The 20,861-nt window shown below is 39.3% G+C and overlaps 1 protein-coding gene across 2 annotated transcripts in view; it reads left to right on the top strand.

The window, feature by feature from the left end:
- Positions 1-20,861, top strand: part of NR1H4 (nuclear receptor subfamily 1 group H member 4) — an 856,459-nt gene that overhangs the window by 528,485 nt on the left and 307,113 nt on the right. For both annotated transcript variants that reach the window (XM_044087787.1, XM_044087788.1), the window contains exon 4: positions 4,051-4,191. In XM_044087787.1, coding sequence (XP_043943722.1) covers positions 4,051-4,191 — 141 coding nt within the window. The remainder of the gene's footprint in view (positions 1-4,050; positions 4,192-20,861) is intronic.

Genomic DNA, 20,861 nt, shown 5'->3' with positions numbered 1-20,861 from the left:
CTGGAAGACTGCTTTTCTCCTAGCTATCACCTCAGCAAGAAGGGTTTCAGAACTTCAGGCACTGATGGCCATTAAACCCTTCATCATGTTCCATTCAGACAGGGTCTCCCTGAGGACTAATCCCTCCTTTATGCCCAAAATGGTATCTAATGTAACTCTCAACCAGGCCATACATCTACCCACATTCTTTCTTAACCCTCAGAACAAGAGGGAAAGAATTCTGCACTCACTAGATGTGCACAGATAACACAGAAACTATCTGGACCATACTAATCCCTTCAGGAAAACAGACCAACTACTTGCCAGCTTTGCCCCAGGGGCAGAGGGGAAGCCCATTTCCAAACAAACCATTTCCAAATGGATATCACACTGTATCCATTTCTGCTGCAGATTGCATGGGAACCCCCACAAGTCTATTCAAACCCATTCCACTAGGGATGCCTTCACTTCCACAGCATTCCTCAGATGATTTTCCACGAGGGACATCCTGGAAGCTGCCACCTAGACTTCTGTTCATACCTTTACCAAGCATTACCACCTACCTCTATTTTCTAAGGCTAGGTCAGGGTTTGCCTCTGCAGTTCTGCCGGGCATGCTGACCCATTCCTAGGTCTCTTACTAATCCTACCACCCCTCTCCTCAGCTTTGGGAATCCTCCTACAGGTGATGACTGCAACAGTGAAACACGAAAAACATAGTACAGTTGTGTACATTTACCATAAATGTAGATGGTCGAGTATATTCACTGTTGCAGTCCTGGTTTCCCACCCTCCTTCACCCTTATATCTTCATTCTTTAGGGAGACATAAGTTTCTAATGGCGGTTTTTAACCGCCGAGACCACTTTGCCATATTTACTTGGGCCTCTGACTGGTTACGGCAAGAAAAACTGATGTAATGGCATCGGCTGCCTTCCTTTATAGCACTGATTACCTGACATCAGGCAGCAAGCAACAGCAGCCGATGCAGAAAAGCATTCACTCTGGTATTTGGGCCGACCAATGGCTACCACAGCAGGGATAACCCACAGGTGATAACTGCAACAGTGAATACAACTGTACTTTCCTTATCAGTGTTAGTTTTTCCCATTGCCCTCTTACCTGTTTGGAAATCCTTAATTCATTTTATGTATTCTACCATATCTGGTCTCTGCCTGACCCAGATCAAGAACCAGTGGGACCAAAACCATTTTAATTGCTTGTAGCTTAGTATCAATGCCCATAGGTAACACTTTCCATAATCTTATCTGACTTATAATCTTAGTTTCTTTGCTCTTTTACTCAGCTGCTTACTTAACATCCTGTTTCAGCCATATCCCAAATATCTCATCATGTCATGACCCCACAAAAAGGGTAAACTGTACCAAGTTTTCTGTTGAGGCATAGTTCTTCACTGCAGCCTTTCTTTTTGGTTCCTTTACTTTATAGCCTGCTTAACTATTAGAATATTTCAGTTTATCTAATATAATCTTATATCATGTTCTGAAATGGTAATATATGATATACTGTCTGCAAAAAGGGCAATTTTCTCATTAGTATTTCTTCATTTACAACCAACTGCATTGTATTGTCTTATGGTTCTGGCTCATGGCTCTAAAATAAAGCAAGACTAAGCACTTTAGATAGCCCTCCTTCACACGTCTCATAGCTTGAGCTCTTTTGTAGATATTAAATATTTATTTTATCTATGTTTGTGGAAACCTGGAAACCCGAATGCCTCAAGGGATTTCTTTATCAATTCCCTACTCACTCTGTCCAATGATTTTCTAGCATCCAAATCTATTAAACTTAATATATTATTTCCCAGTGCAGGCTTTTGAATCATAAAGCCTCACCAAAAAAATCAGACATTTGTCTGTCTTCTGTAAATCCACATTGATCCAGTTCTATTATTTTCAACAATATCTTTGCCAATCTTTTTGCCAAAATTGTCATAAACACTTTCTAGTCATGACTCAAAATAGAAGTTTGTTGATATGACCTTTTGCCAAGGGGATTTTCCCCTCCTTTGTTATAACTACTACTATTACTTCTTTCCAAGCTTTCCAAGTCAATGGCACATACCCAGCCAGAAAATATTATTAAAAAATAGTAGCCTGACACTTTTATTATGTCCTGCTCTTCTTTTTCCATATATCGATTGGAATTCCTTCCCTGCCAGGGGGTTCCCCTGTAGTATGGTTTAACATTGCTTCTCTAATTTCAGTTTGTTTATTTTTGATGTCCATAGCCCTCTTTGTACTCGTGTTACCTGAAGACATAAGTGTCTTAAATATGTTACCATTTCCTGTATGTTACTCTCAAACTCTGTATCATGTTTGCATAATGCAGTGTAATAATTTACCATTGTATTCTTAAATTTTCCTGGATCCATCTCATCCATGGTTGCTCTAGGGTTGTTATGAAAAAATAGTTGTTTTAAAGCCAATGCTCTATGCTCATTCATGTTTTATAAATAGTCTTGCATATTCATCCTAGCTTCTTTCAATTGCTCTTCAGCCTGCTTTGTCCCACTTATTCTTTTTATTTATTTATTTATTTTTTTTGCTTCTATAAATCCCACACTTCTTAAGCCCTCTAGATACCTGCTAAGTTTGTAATTCCATCCCTCATTTGTCTTCAGTTTGATCATATTTCTTCTCTGCATCTATAATCATCAAAGTTCTTTGCAAGGTCTGTCCTGCTAAGGTTCAAATCAAATAATATTTTGATTAAAGGCTGAACTATCCAATCATTAAACAACTTCCTTTCCAGGTGGAATAGTGGAAAATATCAATGTTTACTTGCTTACGAAACTTAATTTATATAGCTGCATGATCTGACAGTGTCACTAATTGTGTTTTCATTGTTCTGGCCATGTTACAAGGACCATGGACTTTTCAATATTCAAAATTAGGAACATTCCTCAAAATAAGGTACACTTGAGAGCTGCAGGTACCTTTTTGACAATTCAAGGAGTTTATAACATTTCTTATTTTGAGTTTCTTCTTCAGAGTGGGATATTAACCTTCATCGAGTAGTTTGAAGAAAGGGAGTTCAGCAAAAAAAGGTTTCACTGGCTCTTGCTCTTATCCAATTTGTTTTTTCTATTGTTATACTGGAGTACTGTCTGCCAGGGACATCTCTTTAAATTAATCTAAGAATTCTGTTTTCAGTTGTTCGTACAAGGGATGTGTTATATGGAGACAGCAGTCACAAATTTAGTAAATGAGTACATTTACAGGAGATTTTGAGGTGGACTGGAATGTTTCAATCATGGATTTCTTTGTGTGCTAAACAGAAACAATTTTGATCTAGTGTTAATCATAAGTAATTCTGCTGTGTTCTGGTTAGAGGGTTGTGCCAAGCAGACATTTTCTTTTTTAGTGCTGTTCTTTAAAGCATCACTGTAGTTAGTTTATGGGTTAATAGTTAATATGTTTGTTAGTTCTTTACTGAAGTGAAGTAATTTTAGGGAATATTATTTAAGGTCTGGATAGACTGTGGACTTCAGCTATTACTATGTCAACTGTATATAATATAAAGACTAGGACAAAAAACAAATAGTACATCGAGCAGCATTAATTAACGATGCTACAAATGCTGTGAGGATTCAGACACAATGTATGCCATCTTAGATGTGAGCCACCCACAAAGTGAACTCCAGTTGTGCAGCCCTTGCCTATGATTTGCAACCACAGTTTTTTGTGCCTTTCTCCATCTGATATTTTTGTTCTTATATTTATATAAATCAAAGGAATGAAGTAAAAACACACACACACACACACACACACACACACACACACGTAGAGAAATCTGTTAAAAAATAGTTACTGTGCCACTCAGAAGTTATTTTGTACTGAAAGCGAAAGGAAATGTGGAGATACTAAAGTAATATTTCTTCTGTTGTAAGCCCTTCCTCATGTTATTACTCTCTGTTTGCTACCACATTTTAAATGATGTAATGTATAAGTTTAGTAAAATCATTTCTAAATGATACATTTCCAAAAATTGGTATATTCACAATAGAATGCATTTTCGTTCAAAACACACTATCTGCTTTTTATCTACAGGTTTCTTCAGAAGAAGCATTACTAAAAATGCAGTGTACAAATGTAAAAATGGAGGAAACTGTGAAATGGACATGTACATGAGAAGAAAGTGCCAGGAATGCCGTTTGCGAAAGTGCAAGGAGATGGGGATGTTAGCAGAATGTATGTCACAAGTTTTTATATAAAACTCACCTTGGGAACAGCTGTTAAATTATTTTGCATGATCAAAAGGGATTTTTAAAATAGATTCAAAACTTAAGAGACAAAAATTTGTGAAGAAGGAGAAATTCCTTGCAGTAGCTAATACCGCAATCAACATATTATTAAAAAACTAAGCAATGTACACTGACTTTGACCTGATTGTTTATTTCAGATACATTTCTTTAACTAAGTTTTGTTAATTAAACCAGTAATCAAGAAACAAAACTTAGACTGCACTACAATTGTTGCTGAAGGTCTCATGTGTTTTATTGAGAAATTCACAAATGTGTACTATTAGACTAAGTTGAGAGAGAAATACATTGACTTCTGAGATTAGACTACATACTGCCTGAAGAAACAGAATTCCTCAAGCCACAACTCCCTGAAACCTGATTTCCTGACAACACTAGCATCTCCACATACAAGTATTATCAGGGAATCATGCAGGCATTAAGTGCCATTTCCTGGTGTTTGCCCTCTTCTCTCTAACAGTGTGAACATATGATTGATTATATTAGTTAGGAGGTGTAGGAGGACAAAGGAGGTGACAGGAAGTTTGTCCAGTTGTAAAACATACTAAAAACAGTGTTTTCAGGAAATTTGGGGGAAGGATAGTTGGTTTCAAGGATTTGTTACATTGGCAAATTGCCATTTGTACACTCATGGTGAAGCCCTCAAATTATCCATCAAAACCTAGCACACATCTTTAGATCATATTTTGAGATGTCATGGTACCAAAGGTATCATCTGTAACAGATTTTTGTGTCAGCTTGCACATACCTGGTTTATCTAGAAGGCGACATGTTCCAATCATCATGGTTAGTCTTGAAGTTGCAAGGGTGTTAAACTATTTAATGTATAAGAACAGTTTATGCTACAGCTGGGTAAACATTGAGTAATAAATGTATCCTTCCAGAGTGTCTTGTTTATATGTTGATAGAGATTCAGATCCTTAGCTCTAATGTTTGCAGTGCTATTTGTCTTGAAGCGATGCAAAAGATCAAGAGGGGTTTGGTCCTTGAAATAATGTAATGCTAAATATAGATCTCCACACAGCAGTTTATAAGACACTGAGTTTAGAGATAGGGTTTCAAGCCTGCCTTGGTAAACAAAGGGTCACTAGACCAGTAATTATTGAGTTAGTAACTGCTGGGGTCTTTCTATATATATGTGCTTTACCTGAACAGGTATATAACAAAGGTCTAATTAGAGTACAGTACAGAGGAATGGTAACTTCTTTCAACTTGGATGAAATACCATGTCAGTTGTGCTAAACAAAAGGATTTCCTGATTGGTGGTGCTACATGGTAGTCAAAATAGAGGGAGTTGTCAACCAAAGTGCCAAGATCTCTAAATATGATATCAGTTTAGAGTGAGGTGAAAGCTATATTGTAAGCTGGAGACAAGAGTTCTTTTTTACCAAATGTGACAATACTACATCTTTTTGCATTTAACTTTAGCCCTTTTTAGGTACTCCATTGGTTTGTGAGAGTGATCGACAATAACACCCATGGTGCACACAATAACAAACGTGGTTAGCCATATCTGGGTTTATAGTTTGGAGATCAGAGACATATATAACAAACAGGAGGAGTTCCAGTACCAGTCTAAAAGGTATACTGCAAGTCACATTCTTGCTTTCAGAGGAGGCACCTGATAATTTAACTATGCAGGTTCTACCTTCAAGCCAGTTTGCTATCTACTTTAAAATGTATTTGTTACATTTAGGCCTCTTACGTTGTTTACAATACCAATACTGGGATGTTGTCAAATACATTGACTATCCCCAGATATGTTGTGTGGACCAAATGACCACTATTCACAGCCTCTGTGACCTTATTGAAGAAACATACTATGTAGAGTAGACATGATCTCCCGTTGGCAAAGCCAAACTACTGAGAGTCTTTGCTTATGAGATTTTTGATATTGTACTTCACAAGGTCAGAAATGATATGTTCTATGGCCTTGCACATTAGACCAGTTAAACTGATGTTCTCTTTAGATTTGGGGGTCAGTGGATGGCCTCACTTGTGAAGGGGCATTACAAAGTAAAGTTGTGTACACTTACCATAAATGTAGATGTTCGAGTGTATTCAATGTTACAGTCATTACATTTGGGTTATCTGCTTGCAGTAGCCCTCAGTCAGCCTGATTAACAAAGTCTTGGGTCCTACGTCGGTTGCTGTCTCTTCTTCCATGATGTTAGGTCATCAGAGGTATAAAACATGCAGCCAACGTCATTACATCAGTTTTTCTTGCCCCAGATGTCAGATGCCCCCCTAATGGGAAGCAAGTAAATCTATAAATATACAAGGTTATACCTCAAACAAAAAAGCAAATACACCAAAAAGCTTTTAAGCATTGAAAAGGAGAGAAGAGGTATAGCCAAAAAAAAATCAGGGGGCTGGAAGGAGGGTAGCCAGGACTGCAACAGTGAATACACTCAAACATCTACATTTATGGTAAGTGTACACAACTGTACTATGTTCTTCATGTTTCACTGTTGCAGTCATTACATTTGGGTAGATTCCCAAAGCTAAGGATGGGAGGAGGAATTTAGAAAGAAAATTAGGACCAGCTATAAGGCCCTGCAAAACTGCAGTGGCAAAGCCAGTTCTGGATTTAGAGAAAATTGGCAAATGGTAATGCTTGGTAAAAGTATGTACAGACCTCCAGGTAGCAGCTCCAAGGATGTCCCTGGTAGGTACGCCTCTGAGAAAGGCTGTAGAGGTAGATGCAGCCCTGGTTGAGTGGGGTCTGGTCCCCTGTGGGATAGGTTTTCAGTGGTGCTTATAGAAGAAATTAATGCAATGGCCTATCCATTTGGAAATGTTTTGCTTTGAAATAGCCTTCCCCTCTGTCCCTGCAGCAATTGCCACCAGCAGTTATTCAGATTTCCTTTGAGGATTAGTCCTGTCCAAGTAGAATCTAAGTTGTCTGTGCACATCTAAGGAGTGCAGTATCTGTTCCCCTTTGTTCTGTGGATTAAGAAAGAAGGTTGGCTAATGAATGGACTGATTAAAGGCCACACTGGATACCACCTTTGGTATGAAAGAGGGATTGGTCCTGAGGGACACCCTGTCCACATGAAAGATGATGAAAGGCTCCACTGCCATAAGGGCCTGTAATTCAGATACCCTTCTTGCTGAAGTGATGGCTAAAAGTGAAGCTGTTTTCCAGGAAAGGAATTTTAAATCTGCAGCAGCAGCTGGCTCGAAAGGAGGAAGGGTGAGTATCTCCAATACAAAGTTAAGGTCCCAGACCGGAGATGGAGCTCTCCTGAGTAGTCTTAAATTTTTGGCCCCTCTGAGGAACTGCTTGAGCAGTGGATGAGAGAAGAGGGAGGTTCTGTGTTATAATGAGCTGAAATGGCTGAGGCGTGAATTTTTATTGAGGGAAAAAGACAAGCCCTTGTTAAGCATCTCAGTTAAGTATTGTAAAATCTGAGCTAAATTGGGCACTGCTGTGCTCATCCTTTGAGATTGGTTCCAGGCACAGAATCTTTTCCATTGTTCAGCATAAGATTTTCTGGAACTAGGCCCCCTTGCCTCTAAAATGACATCCATCACTGGTTTACTGAGGGATGGTAAAGGAGAGCTTAGGTAATTAGGCAGGTTGCTAGGTTCAGTGTTTGAAGCTGAGGGTGCGGAATCTGGTTCTCCTGCTGAGACAGCAGGGTAAGAGTCTGAGGCAGGTGCCATGGGGCCAACACTGTGAAGGAGGGGTTACCAGTGTTGGCGTGGTCAGGCTGGATTAATCAAAATCATCCTTGGTTTGTCTTGTTTGATTGTTAGTTGTACTTTGGAGAGCAGAGGCAGAGGAGGAAAGGCATAAACTGATAGTTTTTTTCCAGATGAAGGACAGAGCATCCACCTTCCAAGCTTGCTGGTGGGAAGTCCTTGTGCAAAATTTTTTTCAATTGATAGTTCTGGGGGTAGGCAAACAGGTCTTTATCTGGGCTCCCCCATTTGCTTGTCAACATGTTGAAAATCCTTGGTTTCAGTTTCCACTTGTGTGGGTCCATGAGGTTTCTGCTTAGTCCATTTGCCAATGTAGTCAGTTTTCCTGGCAAGAATTGAGCTTGTAGATGCACTTGGTAGCTCAAGGTTGTGTTCCACAATGCCATGGCTAGTCTGCAGAGGTGGTAAGAATGTGTACCCCCCCTGCTTGTTTATGTACCACATAACAGTAGTGTTGTCCGTCTTTACCATTAATTGTCCTGGAAGAATGTGGTCTTTGAAGGCTGTCAGGGCATTCTGTACAGCTAACATTTCTTTATGATTGATGTGAAGATGCATTTGAATTGGGTTCCATTTGCCCTGAATGCACTTCCCTGCCAGGTGCACCCCCCATGCATAGTCTGATGCATCTGTTGTTTGGGTTTGGGTGGCAGGGCTTAGTGTGAATGCCAGTCCCTTGTTTGGTGGCAGGCCTCTGCCCACCAAAGGGACTCTAGGCATAGACAAGGAATGATATGAATCATTGCTTCTAGATCCTGAAAATGTTGACACCATAGGCTTTTTAGATACCATTGTAGTTTCCTCATATGCAGTCTTGCATATGGAATTAGAAGAATGCAGGAGACCATGAACCCCAAGGCTTGTAGTATTTGCCTTGCAGATAGCAGGGTTTTTGTGGCCACTTGTTTGAAGTAGGTTGTCAAGTGAATTTGTTTCTCTGGTGTGAGGAAAGCCATCTGGGAATTTGTATTCAAGCTTGCTCCTAGGAATATAATTTGTTGACAGGGTACCAGATGTGATTTCTTTTTGTTTATGGTGCACCCCAGACAAGTTAGCACCCTTTGTACAAAAGCCAGATGATTCAAGAGTATGTCCTGGTTTTCTGCCTGAATTAGACAATTGTCCAGGTATTGGTATATTTGAATATTTCTTTGCCTGCAAAATGCAATGACTGGAGCTAGGCACTTTGTGAATACCCTGGGCGCAGTAGGTAAACCAAAGGCAGCGTAGAGAACTGATAGTGCGTGTAGCCTGCTTTGAAGCATAGGTATCTTCTGCAAGATTCCCTGATTGGGATGTGCAGGTATGCTTCCTTTAAATTTAATGTTGCCAACCAGACATCTTTGCTTAGCATAGGAAGCAACTGGTGAAGAGTCAGCATCTTGAATTTTAGAATCACCAAAAAGGTGTTTAGAGTAGGAAGGTCCAGGATAGGACGTCATGAATTGTCTTTTCTGGGTACCGGGAAAAATCCCGAGTAGAAACCTTGTCCCTTTTCTTCTTCTGGTACCAACTGAATAGCCCCTATACTTAAGAGAGAGAGAGAATACTAGCTTTTGGGCCTCTGCTGATTTGGAGGTAGATCCGGCCAACCGCTTGGAGTTGGTAATGTGTGGAAGTGAAATCTGTATCCTTGGGGCACTATATTAAAAACCCATTTGTCCTGGGTAATGAGTCCCCAGTTCTTTGCATGAAGTTCAATCTTTCCCCCCAAAGGGGCAGTCAGTTGAGAAGTGCTTGGAAGTTTTAAAAAGAAGTCATACAGACAGTTTACCATAGGGGAAAGTTTTAATTCTCCCAGATTTGGAAGTGGAGGCCCCCCACTGCTTAGTCCTGTGCGTCCCCTGGGACTGAAGCCTGAGTGCTCTGCTAGATCTGGATTTGGACTGAGAAGGTCTGGAAGAGACAGGAAAGGACCAATTCTTAGAAGGCCAATGCATACTAAATCTTGAAGGTTGTACTTGCAAAAAATCTTTAACAGTTTGCATAGATTTTGCTTTTTCCTCCATCTTTTTAAGAACTTCTTCTGCCCTGTTGCCAAACAGGTGGTCCTGATTTAAGGGAACAAACAGTAATTTTGCTTTAACATGATCTGGCTCCTTAAGCCAAGCATGCCTTCTAAGTACAGACCCAGTTACTGCAGCCCTGCAAGATGCCTCTAGTGAATCAAAACCACATTGCAATGTATGTTTACCAACTTGTTCAGCAGAATGCATTAAATCCTGTAATTCTTTATTTTCAGCACAGTTAGGAATCAACATCATTTTCTGTTTAAGCAATCCAGTAATATGTTGTTGATACTTTAACATATGAAACTGGTAGTTTAAGGTCCTAATGGCCAAAGTTGCAGAAGTGTATACCTTCTTACCCCATCTATCCAGTGCCCTGGAGTCTCTATCAGAGGGGGTAGGATTTTTGGCAGTAGTAGCTTTAGTGCCCTTAGGTCCCTGTGAAATGGTTTCAGGATCCACAGAAGGACTTTTGAAAAGGAACTTGTGAGAGTCAGGAACCCTGTAATATCTATCAGGTTTTCTGGAAGCAGGAGGTAAAGAGACAGGGGCCATGCTAGATTCCGAAAAGGCATAATCAACAATGCCCAGTACAGGAGGTATAGCTAAAGGCCTGTGCTGGGGCAGGAGTAAGAAATCCCTAAGCCTCTTTTTAGAATCAGATAAATCCTGACTTTCCCAATGAAAATGCTCCCTGAGAGTATGCAAGGTTTCACCAAAAGAGAAATCCTCTAGGGGGGAAGCAGGGGGAATAGAGTTCTCAGCATCAGAATCCTCATAGGTAGATAAGGATAAATCCTGGTCATCAGAGGAAACAGAAAATTCAGAATCCTGGTCAGAAGTATCATAAACAAACTCAGTCCTAGGTCTCTTAGAGGGGGAAGGTTGGCTTCACCTGATTAAAGTAATAAGATCTTCAGTCATTCTTATCATTCATTTTTTAGGCATAGTGGCCTGACCATGCGGTCTGGGCGTCAGTTTTCTAGGCATGGTTTGAGTTTTAGGCCTTGAAGAAGAAGATGGCATTGGTTTAATATGCAAGTCAGTTGGCCTGAATACACCCTCAGAAGCCAGTGCCTGCACAGTGGCTCCGGGCCCATCCAAGGTATAGACATCCACAGGTTCCACAGTTGAAGCATCTCATGGCATACCGGACTCCGAATGGGTCTCAGTATAGGCCTGTGAATTTGAAGTAGTGGGTATCAGGGGCTGCAAAAGTGCCTCACTGAGTACTGGCAAACTGGGTGGCTTGTCTCAGTCTTTATCTTTGCGTTTTTTCGGAATGTTTTTAGTCAAATGGCTTACCGAAGACATATCAGGATAATTGTACTGAGCACCAAAATATTTAGAAGCGCAAATATGCCGCCGACGAATAGTTTGTGGTTTAAATAAGGCACAAAACCGACAGTGAGGTACATTGTGGTCAGGGCCTAGGCAAGCAATACAGTATGAATGAAAATCTTTATGAGGTATTTGCTTTCCACAAGAAATGCAATTATTTACTTTTACTGACATCGGATTAGAGCAAGAAAAAGTTTCCCCAACAGGGTACTTAGCTTTTAGTTGAAGACTTCGGTTCTGAAACTCGAAAACAAAAATTTCAGAAGTCGTCTGACTGGCACTTGCGAACTGTTTCTGCTTTGGGCACCGCACGGCAAGAAAGACTGATGTAATGATGTCGGCTGCATGTTTTATACCCCTGACAGCCTGACGTCACGGAAGAAGAGACAGCAACCGACCTAGGACCCAAGACTTTGTTAATCAGGAGAACTGAGGGCTACTGCAAGCAGATAACCCAAATGTAATTACTGCAACAGTGAAACACAAAGAACATCAGCAGTTCTCTATTCTCAGTTCTTCAGAGGTCTACCTTGTTGCAAAGGTTAGGTTAATCAGGTTCAGGAGGGGTTTCACTTCCATTCAGCAACATTGTCTGGACTCACTGAAGTGGTGTTTTTGGTGGCACATTTAGGACAGGTTCCTTTACAATCTCAGGGAGTGTCAGGGATTCAGAAAAAATGTGGAATTCTGATGACATTTTTTGGGTAACGTGTGTAAACTTATCTGCAAGTATATTAGCTGTATTATTTACATCTGAGAGCGTGATGCAGTTTTGGGTTACTTTAGAACACTACTGTGAATTGTTTCTTAATTTTATAATGTAATTAAAGAAGTAGTTCTAATAATCCTTTGCTTCAAATGGTAATTTCAGTTTGTGTTTAGGTTTAATCTCCCTTTTTTTTGAAAATGTTTTTATTAAATTTTCAGAAAATATAGTCACTACAAAAATTTGTAATCAGAAATGTACATAAATATTTAAAAGTAAGGAAAAAAAATAATCTTATAAATACAGAAACAAAGAAAATAACTATTTACAGTGTCCCTCAAACTTCTAGTCATTCCTGTTATTGCATATCTGCTCAATTCCAGAATGTTTTTTATTTCTGCTTGTCAAGCAGTTCGTTAAATTTTGTCCTTACGTTGAGGCAAGAGGTAATTCTGTTCATTCTCAACCTGATTGTAATAATTTCCAGATGAGTTACTTTGGTTGCTAAACTTATAAATTCTTTAAATGAGGGAATGGATTCATTTTTCCAGTTTTGTGTGATCTCTTTTCTGGAGATGGTCAGTACAGTCCACAATATGTTATATTTCATTCTTTTAGCACAAGTGGGAATAGGGGTATTAAAAAGAATTAATGATTTGATCTTCCTGATGATAGCCTTTAGTTCTTAGCTAATCCTTTTGATAGACTCTTTAAATGGGTAGCTTTAGATTTATTATAAGACATTAAAACTTTGTTTCCCTGTTGGTATAGTCTGTATTCATATTGTTAGAATACAAGGGCGGTTTGGTTTTGACTTTCCAAATATATTCGTTTCTAACAGTGATTACCAAATCTAATCACATTTCTGAGTTGGAGTAGAACTCTGTTGCAAATTTACTAACTGAGGTTGCACTGGGACTTGTCATATAACAAGTAAGTTCTAAGAGGTCATCGCAGAGCTTGAGTATGTTTATTCTTCTGAATACCTTAAATTTATATTTGTTCATGGGAGTCTGTTTGAGACTTTAAAGAAGAAGATGAAGAAGGTCACTAGTTTGTGGTCTGATTTAATCAGGGATAAGGATGCTATAGGAGTGCTACATGAGGTGGCTGCTTTTCATTGTGTATATTACATAAAGAACATTCAGGAATCTGTCATAGTTATCAGGGGACATGATGGTTTCGTACAGCTGGCAATAGATTGATAATTTGCATTGTTTAGGGTACGTTGGAGCTCAATGAGTTCAGTCTGTGGATCTCCGGAACCTGGTTAGAAGTGATAATAGAGATATAGCTGGGGTTGGGCAAAGGAGGTAGCAGTTGAGAGCACAAAATGTTAGAGGATGCAATCATCAGATGCTGATATGTCGTCAGAGCATTATCTGAATTCAGAACTAAAGCACTGCATGTGGGATATAAACTGTAGCAGCTGCTTGCTACAAACGTAGCAATGAAGTTTAAAAGGAAAGTATTTTTTTTTTCTAAAGAAACTCCATAAATAAAGAAAATAGTTTCCATTCTTTTCATTCAACCATCCTCCAAAATAATTTCAGGTGTACCACCCAGCACCCAACCTCATACTTACTGTCTACAAACCTGCAACACAATCTTCTTTCCTAATCTGGAAAGTATATATATAAACCAGTTTAATGACACAAGCCCATAAGAAAAGGCATTCTGAAACTTTGCACCAAATTATCTAAGTTAACCTTTGCATGTTCTGAATTCATGTTCATCATACCTCACAACCTCTTACTGGAAGTAATCTTAACAAAGCCTAAGATAATGGGGGAGTAAATGCTGCAAAATAAAGACCAGTTTTAAATATTGCTCTTATAATCTCAGAAAATTGCTAAAATAACAGGACATGTGATTGCATGTATTTTCTGAAGGATATGAAGTCTGAAACTCAAATGTATGTCAGTATTTCATGATTTCAATCCCCAGAGTTTTGTCAGAAAACCACAAATTTTCTGAGAAACAAACAAAAAATATGAGAGAAAATTCTGGATATTCTGCAAAAATCTGGACAGTTGAGAGGTATGATTTCATTGCATGTCCTTCATGGCTATCATTTCTACTTCTTAAATTTATGTTCACGGCTCATTGCTGAGACTCACAGTACTCTCCTCTGCTTGATGTCCATGGTCATACTCTTGCCATGTCTCAAATATATGACCAGTGATGTCTGACTATACCTCTTTTAACAGGTGTCGCAGTACATCGTGGACAGAGTCAGTACCCCACAGTCCTATTGACAGGACTTTGTTCCTGATCTACAGTTAACTGTATTTGTGGTTTTTGTGTCCTCCATAGGTCCAGGTGAGTTTCTTTGAGTACTCTGGCTGCCTTCCATTCCTTGAGCCATGGTGTTTCGCTTGATACCACCAGTTAGCACTGAGGACTAAAATTCTGAGCTGTTAATGGGCTGATTCCTCTGCCCAGGGTACATGTTTAATTCCTTCTACCTTCATTTGTCTATTGTAATAATCTCAGCAAGTCACATATCCATCCAGTGATCATGCGTCACCCCTGAAAATGGACAGTGTGTCTATTGGGCTTATCTGATCAACAAACACATAAATGAAGTTACAAAAATACTCTGACTTCTATAAGTATTTGACCTTTGCTTTTGTTCCTGACATGCAGTTTACTGCATTTGTGGTTTCATGCTTTCCAGAGGTCCAGGTGTATTTCTTTTAAGTAGTCTGGTTGCCTCCCCCTCCCTTGAGACATGGTGTTTGACAGGATAGAGTTAAACTTTGCCTTCTCCAGTGTTGTGTGTGTCGTATTGCCTGGTGCCACCTCTTTCACTTTACAAATTCATGATCAGTGATCAGTGCTTATGGCCACACCTGAACTGATGTTCATTGTCTGTTGTCCACCATTTCCACAGTGCATGTTAAGTGCTCATCTTTTAAAACTGGAACAGTGGTTAGTAGTGTGGGCACATCACAGCTGTGGAGTCTGGGGTTTGTTCCTGACTGATTTTCATTTAATGACTCTCGAGATTTTCATGTTTTTGTTGATGTTATAGAATACACATGGGGGTTCTTCTAAATTCTATCTAACAATAAACAGGAATTTGCATATATATATTAACTATTTGCATCTGGTCTCTTTCCCAATTCTGAGCTCTTAAGGTTCTTTGATACAGTTTTATATGACTTCCCTGTCATTAACATGCAAGCAATTACGTTTTTCCTGGGAAACTGCATTTCATTTCAGCAGAATTAAGTTACAGGCGACTATTAATGAGAAACATCTCTTAATGATTACTGTGTTTTTCAACAGAACAAGGTTACAGATTCCCTTTATAGTTTCTGTATTAATATTTTCTGTATTACATACAAGAACAAATACAATATTCTTATGACTAATAGGACATGTTATAAAATGCAGTTTCAAAGGTTTTATTACATATTTTACAAAGCTTAAATATAGCTTACAAATGCAATAGTGTGATTTTTTTTCACATGCACACATCACATTTTAAGTCAATTTTCTCTACCATGGCATTATACCAGGTTTGAAGAAAGAAGTCGGGTCTTGTTTATTAAATACCCAATGATGAGAAGATATTTCAGAAAGTAGTGAAGACTTATATACGTCCCAATGTGATGGAATAAGTCTGCAAGACAGGAGAGTTTCTGAGAGTCAGAGTTACCTCATTTAGCAGAAACTGAGGTAAGAACTTATGATGGCATCCGCCATTCAAGAGGACCTAGCAGAGGTAATAAAAGGAAAGGCAAGAGGAAGGATTACAAGTTGTGGATTGCAAGTTGTAATGGATTGCCAATTACATTTTGGGTGACTGATAAGTATATATATATATATATATAACCCACATTAACACAATTTTTCTATATGATAGAGGAAACTAAAAGTTCCCTACTTACTTGTCAGGCAGTTTGGCATAGAGGTTTCAGACTCTGTGCTGCTAGAGCTATACCCTTCAAAGTCCTGAGATTGATTCCTACTTCGTCCATTGTTTGTCTGTCACTCTGAGCAAGTCGCTTTACTAGGTGTTCCTCCTGGATCATCAGTGAAAATGGGGTCTGTGTGTCTGCTAGACTTATCTGATTTTTTCTTGCAATGTGGCAGTTATATCATTAATGGTAAAAGAAGGGAAATGTTTAACATTATACACATCTAAAGGCAACAAAATTTGATTAAAAATACAAAGGATGTATATGCATAGGTTTCTTAAGTATTATATAAACATGTTTTGGAAAACAAAGTGACTGAGATTAAACAAAAGCTGAAATATTTAGAGTTCTAGCTGATGAAATGTAATAAAAAGAAGTTAGAAAGATACTTGAAGGAATATTCATCACAGACAGCATTCTGGTGTAGATTGAAGAGTCAACTGAAACAGAGTAATAGTGGTGATGTCAGTGTACACTGGAGTAAAGTTCAGATGGCTCCATAAAGAATAACAGCAGTTTGGGTGCTGTTTTTTTTTTTTTTTTGTGCTTCAAATTAAAGTTGTCCAGTGTGTACTTCAGACTTTTTTAGTGCCTTTTCATAGACAAAATTTTGGAGTTACAGAAGAGTGATTCTGAACCTGTTAATATTAACTGTTCCAGTATTGAAGATGAGGGAGACAGTTATATTGTCAGCCTACTAAACTACAAGGTGGATAATATAATGATAATATAATAAGGATAATATAATTCGTCAGATTGTAGGGTGTCCACGGTGGTGTGACGGTTAGTGTTGTAGACTCACAGCAAGAGGTTCTCCGGTTCGATCCTCGGCTGGGGTGCCTTCTGTGTGGAGTCTGCATGTCCTCCCTGTGGTCGCGTGGGTTTCCTCCGGGTGCTCCGGTTTCCTCCCACATCTCAAAGACATGCAGTAGGTGAATTGGACACTCTAAATTGGCCCTAGGTGTGAGTGCTTGTGTGTGTGTGTGTGTGTGTGTGTGTGTGTGTGTGTGTGTGTGTACCTTCTGTGGAAGGATGGGTGCCGGGCTGGCAACTCGACACTATAAAACTCCACTGCCAATCATGAGTGGACAGGTGATCCACTGTGGCGACCCCTAACCGGGAAAAGCTGAAAGAAGAAGAAGATCTTTCTCAGATTGTCAAAGAGCTTGAAAGTCTTAATATTCATTTCCTCAGACACATTTTTTATGAGATTTGTTCTTAATTAATTGCTCTAGTGGGATGGGGTAAAACAAGTGGATTCAGCTTTAATCACTAATCATTCTGCTGTCACTTTATACAGACTGGCATTATACAGAATCCGTTTAGTCCCCTCACACCCCCGCCCCATAAAAAATATGCTAGAAGAGTTCTATTGTGTTACACTGGGCCCTCTCTGTGAATCTAGTCATTTTATATTTCTCCTTGATATCCTGAAATATATATTCTTCTTCTCAACAGACCACCGTTATTTACCAAAGTAATCCAGACTGACAGTAAACTCCATTAAAAAAAGTTCAAACTAAAGACACATACTTAGTGAAACATGGACTCATGGCATGTTTACTCTGAGGTAGAGCTCTACCAAACGAAGGGAAGTTTGTAAGCAGGAGGTTCAAAGAGAAAATCAACAATATTTCTAGAATGTTAATACTGAACTTGAATAATATCAAGCTTTCTTAGTAATGAAATAGTTACCTAAAAAGCTGAAATAAGAAAAGTGATAACTGCAACTGCCTCACCACTGAAGGGGAGAAATTCCTTTCATCAAACACTCACATTCTTTCTTCCTCCAATCATATATCTTGACAAGCTGCATAGCAACTTCAGTTTCACTAAGGCTGAAAATTATGTATCCATCACTGAGGGACAGAAAGTCTAATAAACTGTTATATAAAAATTTCCTATGAATGGCAACCCCAACAATGACTAATGGTTTGCACTCCAGATTCCTGATAACAGGGATAGAGACAATAGCTTTTGCCCTGAATTTACACTCTCAGCCTCACTCTCCAACAAATCAGTGAAATAAAACCAAGAGACCGTAGAAGAGCCTTTTCTCTCGGCTCCCAGCACTAATCCTGATCCATGAACTAATTGATGTGGATTCAATTCCAAAGTGTATTTTGCTTTACAGTCAGCATAGATTTGCCCTGTTTTTTTTCTTCTTTGGTTATTTTGACTGCTATCTGGTTTGGCTTTGACTCTGGTGATGTTTTCGATGGCCTTACCAAAGCTCTTCATTCAGCCACGATCTTTTCAGAAAACAATGAGCTGCATTATCTGAGAAATAAGTTTCAACCAACAACAAAACATTGCTGCTAAAATCCTTCTTAGTTGGTAAGCTGCTATTTTAAGGAAGAAGCCTTAAACATACCTTAGAAGTTAAGTCTCTTCACCCACCAGTGTCAGTATATAGGTGTCAGACAGGACTCAAACCTACAGCCTCTCCTGTTTATGCTGTTCATTAGTGTCTTAATGAAAATTATACAATAAACAGGCTTTAGTATTCAAAAACACGCATATTGATTGGACAGAGCAATCAGCCTACCTTTTGTAAATGAAGCTATCCCAACAAGAAGTCCAAGTGAAACACACTTTCTCTGTGCCACTATGTAGAGACTCCAGCTATTAACCAAATCTTTCCAGACTACCATATATCCTTAACTGCTCCTTGGAACAGAATACCACACCTTAATTTAACAAAATGTAAACAATTAACAGTTCTTGGTGCTGTAGGTGCCCAAATAATGACCTACAGGGACATGCAGACACTGAAGAGAAAGTACCCTCCCTAACTCCTCAGCAACTGAATAAAAAAAAAAAAAAACATTCTCCTCACAGAAGACATCTCCACAGACACAACACTTGAATAAAAAAGAAAAAGCGAAAATATAAACTCTGTACAAAAGTCAGAAGTAGCAATTCTTCAATACCTTAATAAATCAAGAAAGAAAGAAAGAAATAGAAACTTCATTGCACTTTGCAGGTTCTGACAGGATTAGTGCATTCACAGTGCACATCCTAGATGCCCCAGATTAAGAGGAGTTGACAAAAGAGCATTAAAGTCCATTTATGCAATAATATTTTTTAGAAAATGTAATTTTTATATAATATCATAGTGTAATACCAATAATCTACTCCTGTGTCTGGGAATCCAAAGATTTACCCACAGTTGGCTTTGTTTAAAGGCTTCACTGTCATGATCAAAGCATATCATTCATGAGCACATCCTCTGGTACCCAGACACAGTCATGGATTGTTGCTAAAATGTCACAGAGGTCACAATCAGATGGTATAGGTGTGCAGCTGACTTTTTTCTAATGCGTTTAACATAGCATTTAGAAGAAAGGTAGATAGGGCTTAAAGAATACCTTTAATGCTCTAAAAAGGATCTACATAGTCTGAAGTGCTATATCTTTTTTGAAAAAGTAATTTACAAATAACAGGCACAACTTGAAGACTCAAGGCACCTTGGGGAGACATTAGAAATAATTATTTCACACAAAAGGTTGTAGATGACTTGGATAAAGTGAGTCAAAATAGTAAGAGTCAGTAAAAAATGAAGTAGGTGTAGACCAGGATTCAGAAAACAAAATCACTTTTAACAGTATTAGGCCACCTGGTAGTGGCCAGTAGCACAGTAGTGATAATTTGCTATTCAGAGACGTAATATGAGCAACATCTGCAACATCTCATTAGCAGCTCATCACCATGCGTCTCTGACCTGAAGACTGTGCTATCAGACCTAACCTTGCTAGTATTCCTACCAACCAGCCCATGGAAAGCAGTTGCACACACACAAACACACACACACACACACACACACACACACACACACACACACACACACACACACACACACACACATCCAGACAGCGACACTCATGCATTCCATTCTATCCCCATATCCTCTTACTGCAGTCCCTTCATGCATTACTCACATTCTGTCCCAGCCCCCTACATACAGTTCTCTCATACTTCATGCACAGGCTCCCCATATCCTCTTATATGCAATCCCTTCATGCATTACTCACATTCTGTCCCAGCCCCCTACATACAGTTCTCTCATACTTCATGCACAGGCTCCCCATATCCTCTTATATGCAATCCCTTCATGCATTACTCACATTCTGTCCCAGTCTCCTACATACAGTTCTCTCATACTTCATGCACAGGCTCCCCATATCCTCTTATATGCAATCCCTTCATGCATTACTCACATTCTGTCCCAGCCCCCTACATACAGTTCTCTCATACTTCATGCACAGGCTCCCCATATCCTCTTATATGCAATCCCTTCATGCATTATACACATTCTGTCCCAGCCCCCTACATACAGTTCTCTCATACTTCATGCACAGGCTTCCCATATCCTCTTATATGCAATCCCTTCATGCATTACTTACATTCTGTCCCAGCCTCCTACATACAGTTCTGGCATACTTCATGCACAGACTCCCCATATCCTCTTATATGCAATCCCTTCATGCATTACTCACATTCTGTCCCAGCCTCCTACATACAGTTCTGTCATACTTCATGCACAGGCTCCCCATATCCTCTTATATGCAATCCCTTCATGCATTACTCACATTCTGTCCCAGCCTCCTACATACAGTTCTGTCATACTTCATGCACAGGCTCCCCATATCCTCTTATATGCAATCCCTTCATGCATTACTTACATTCTGTCCCAGCCCCCTACATACAGTTCTCTCATACTTCATGCACAAGCTCCCCATATCCTCTTATATGCAATCCCTTCATGCATTACTCACATTCTGTCCCAGCCCCCTACATACAGTTCTCTCATACTTCATGCACAGGCTCCCCATATCCTCTTATATGCAATCCCTTCATGCATTACTCACATTCTGTCCCAGCCCCCTACATACAGTTCTCTCAT

This window comes from Protopterus annectens, chromosome 11.part0 (assembly GCF_019279795.1).
Source record: "Protopterus annectens isolate FY-2018-M chromosome 11.part0, PAN1.0, whole genome shotgun sequence".
Classification (NCBI taxonomy): domain Eukaryota; kingdom Metazoa; phylum Chordata; order Ceratodontiformes; family Protopteridae; genus Protopterus; species Protopterus annectens.
The sequence above is the reverse complement of the archived record's forward strand: the minus strand, read 5'-3'. Positions and strand labels throughout refer to the sequence as shown.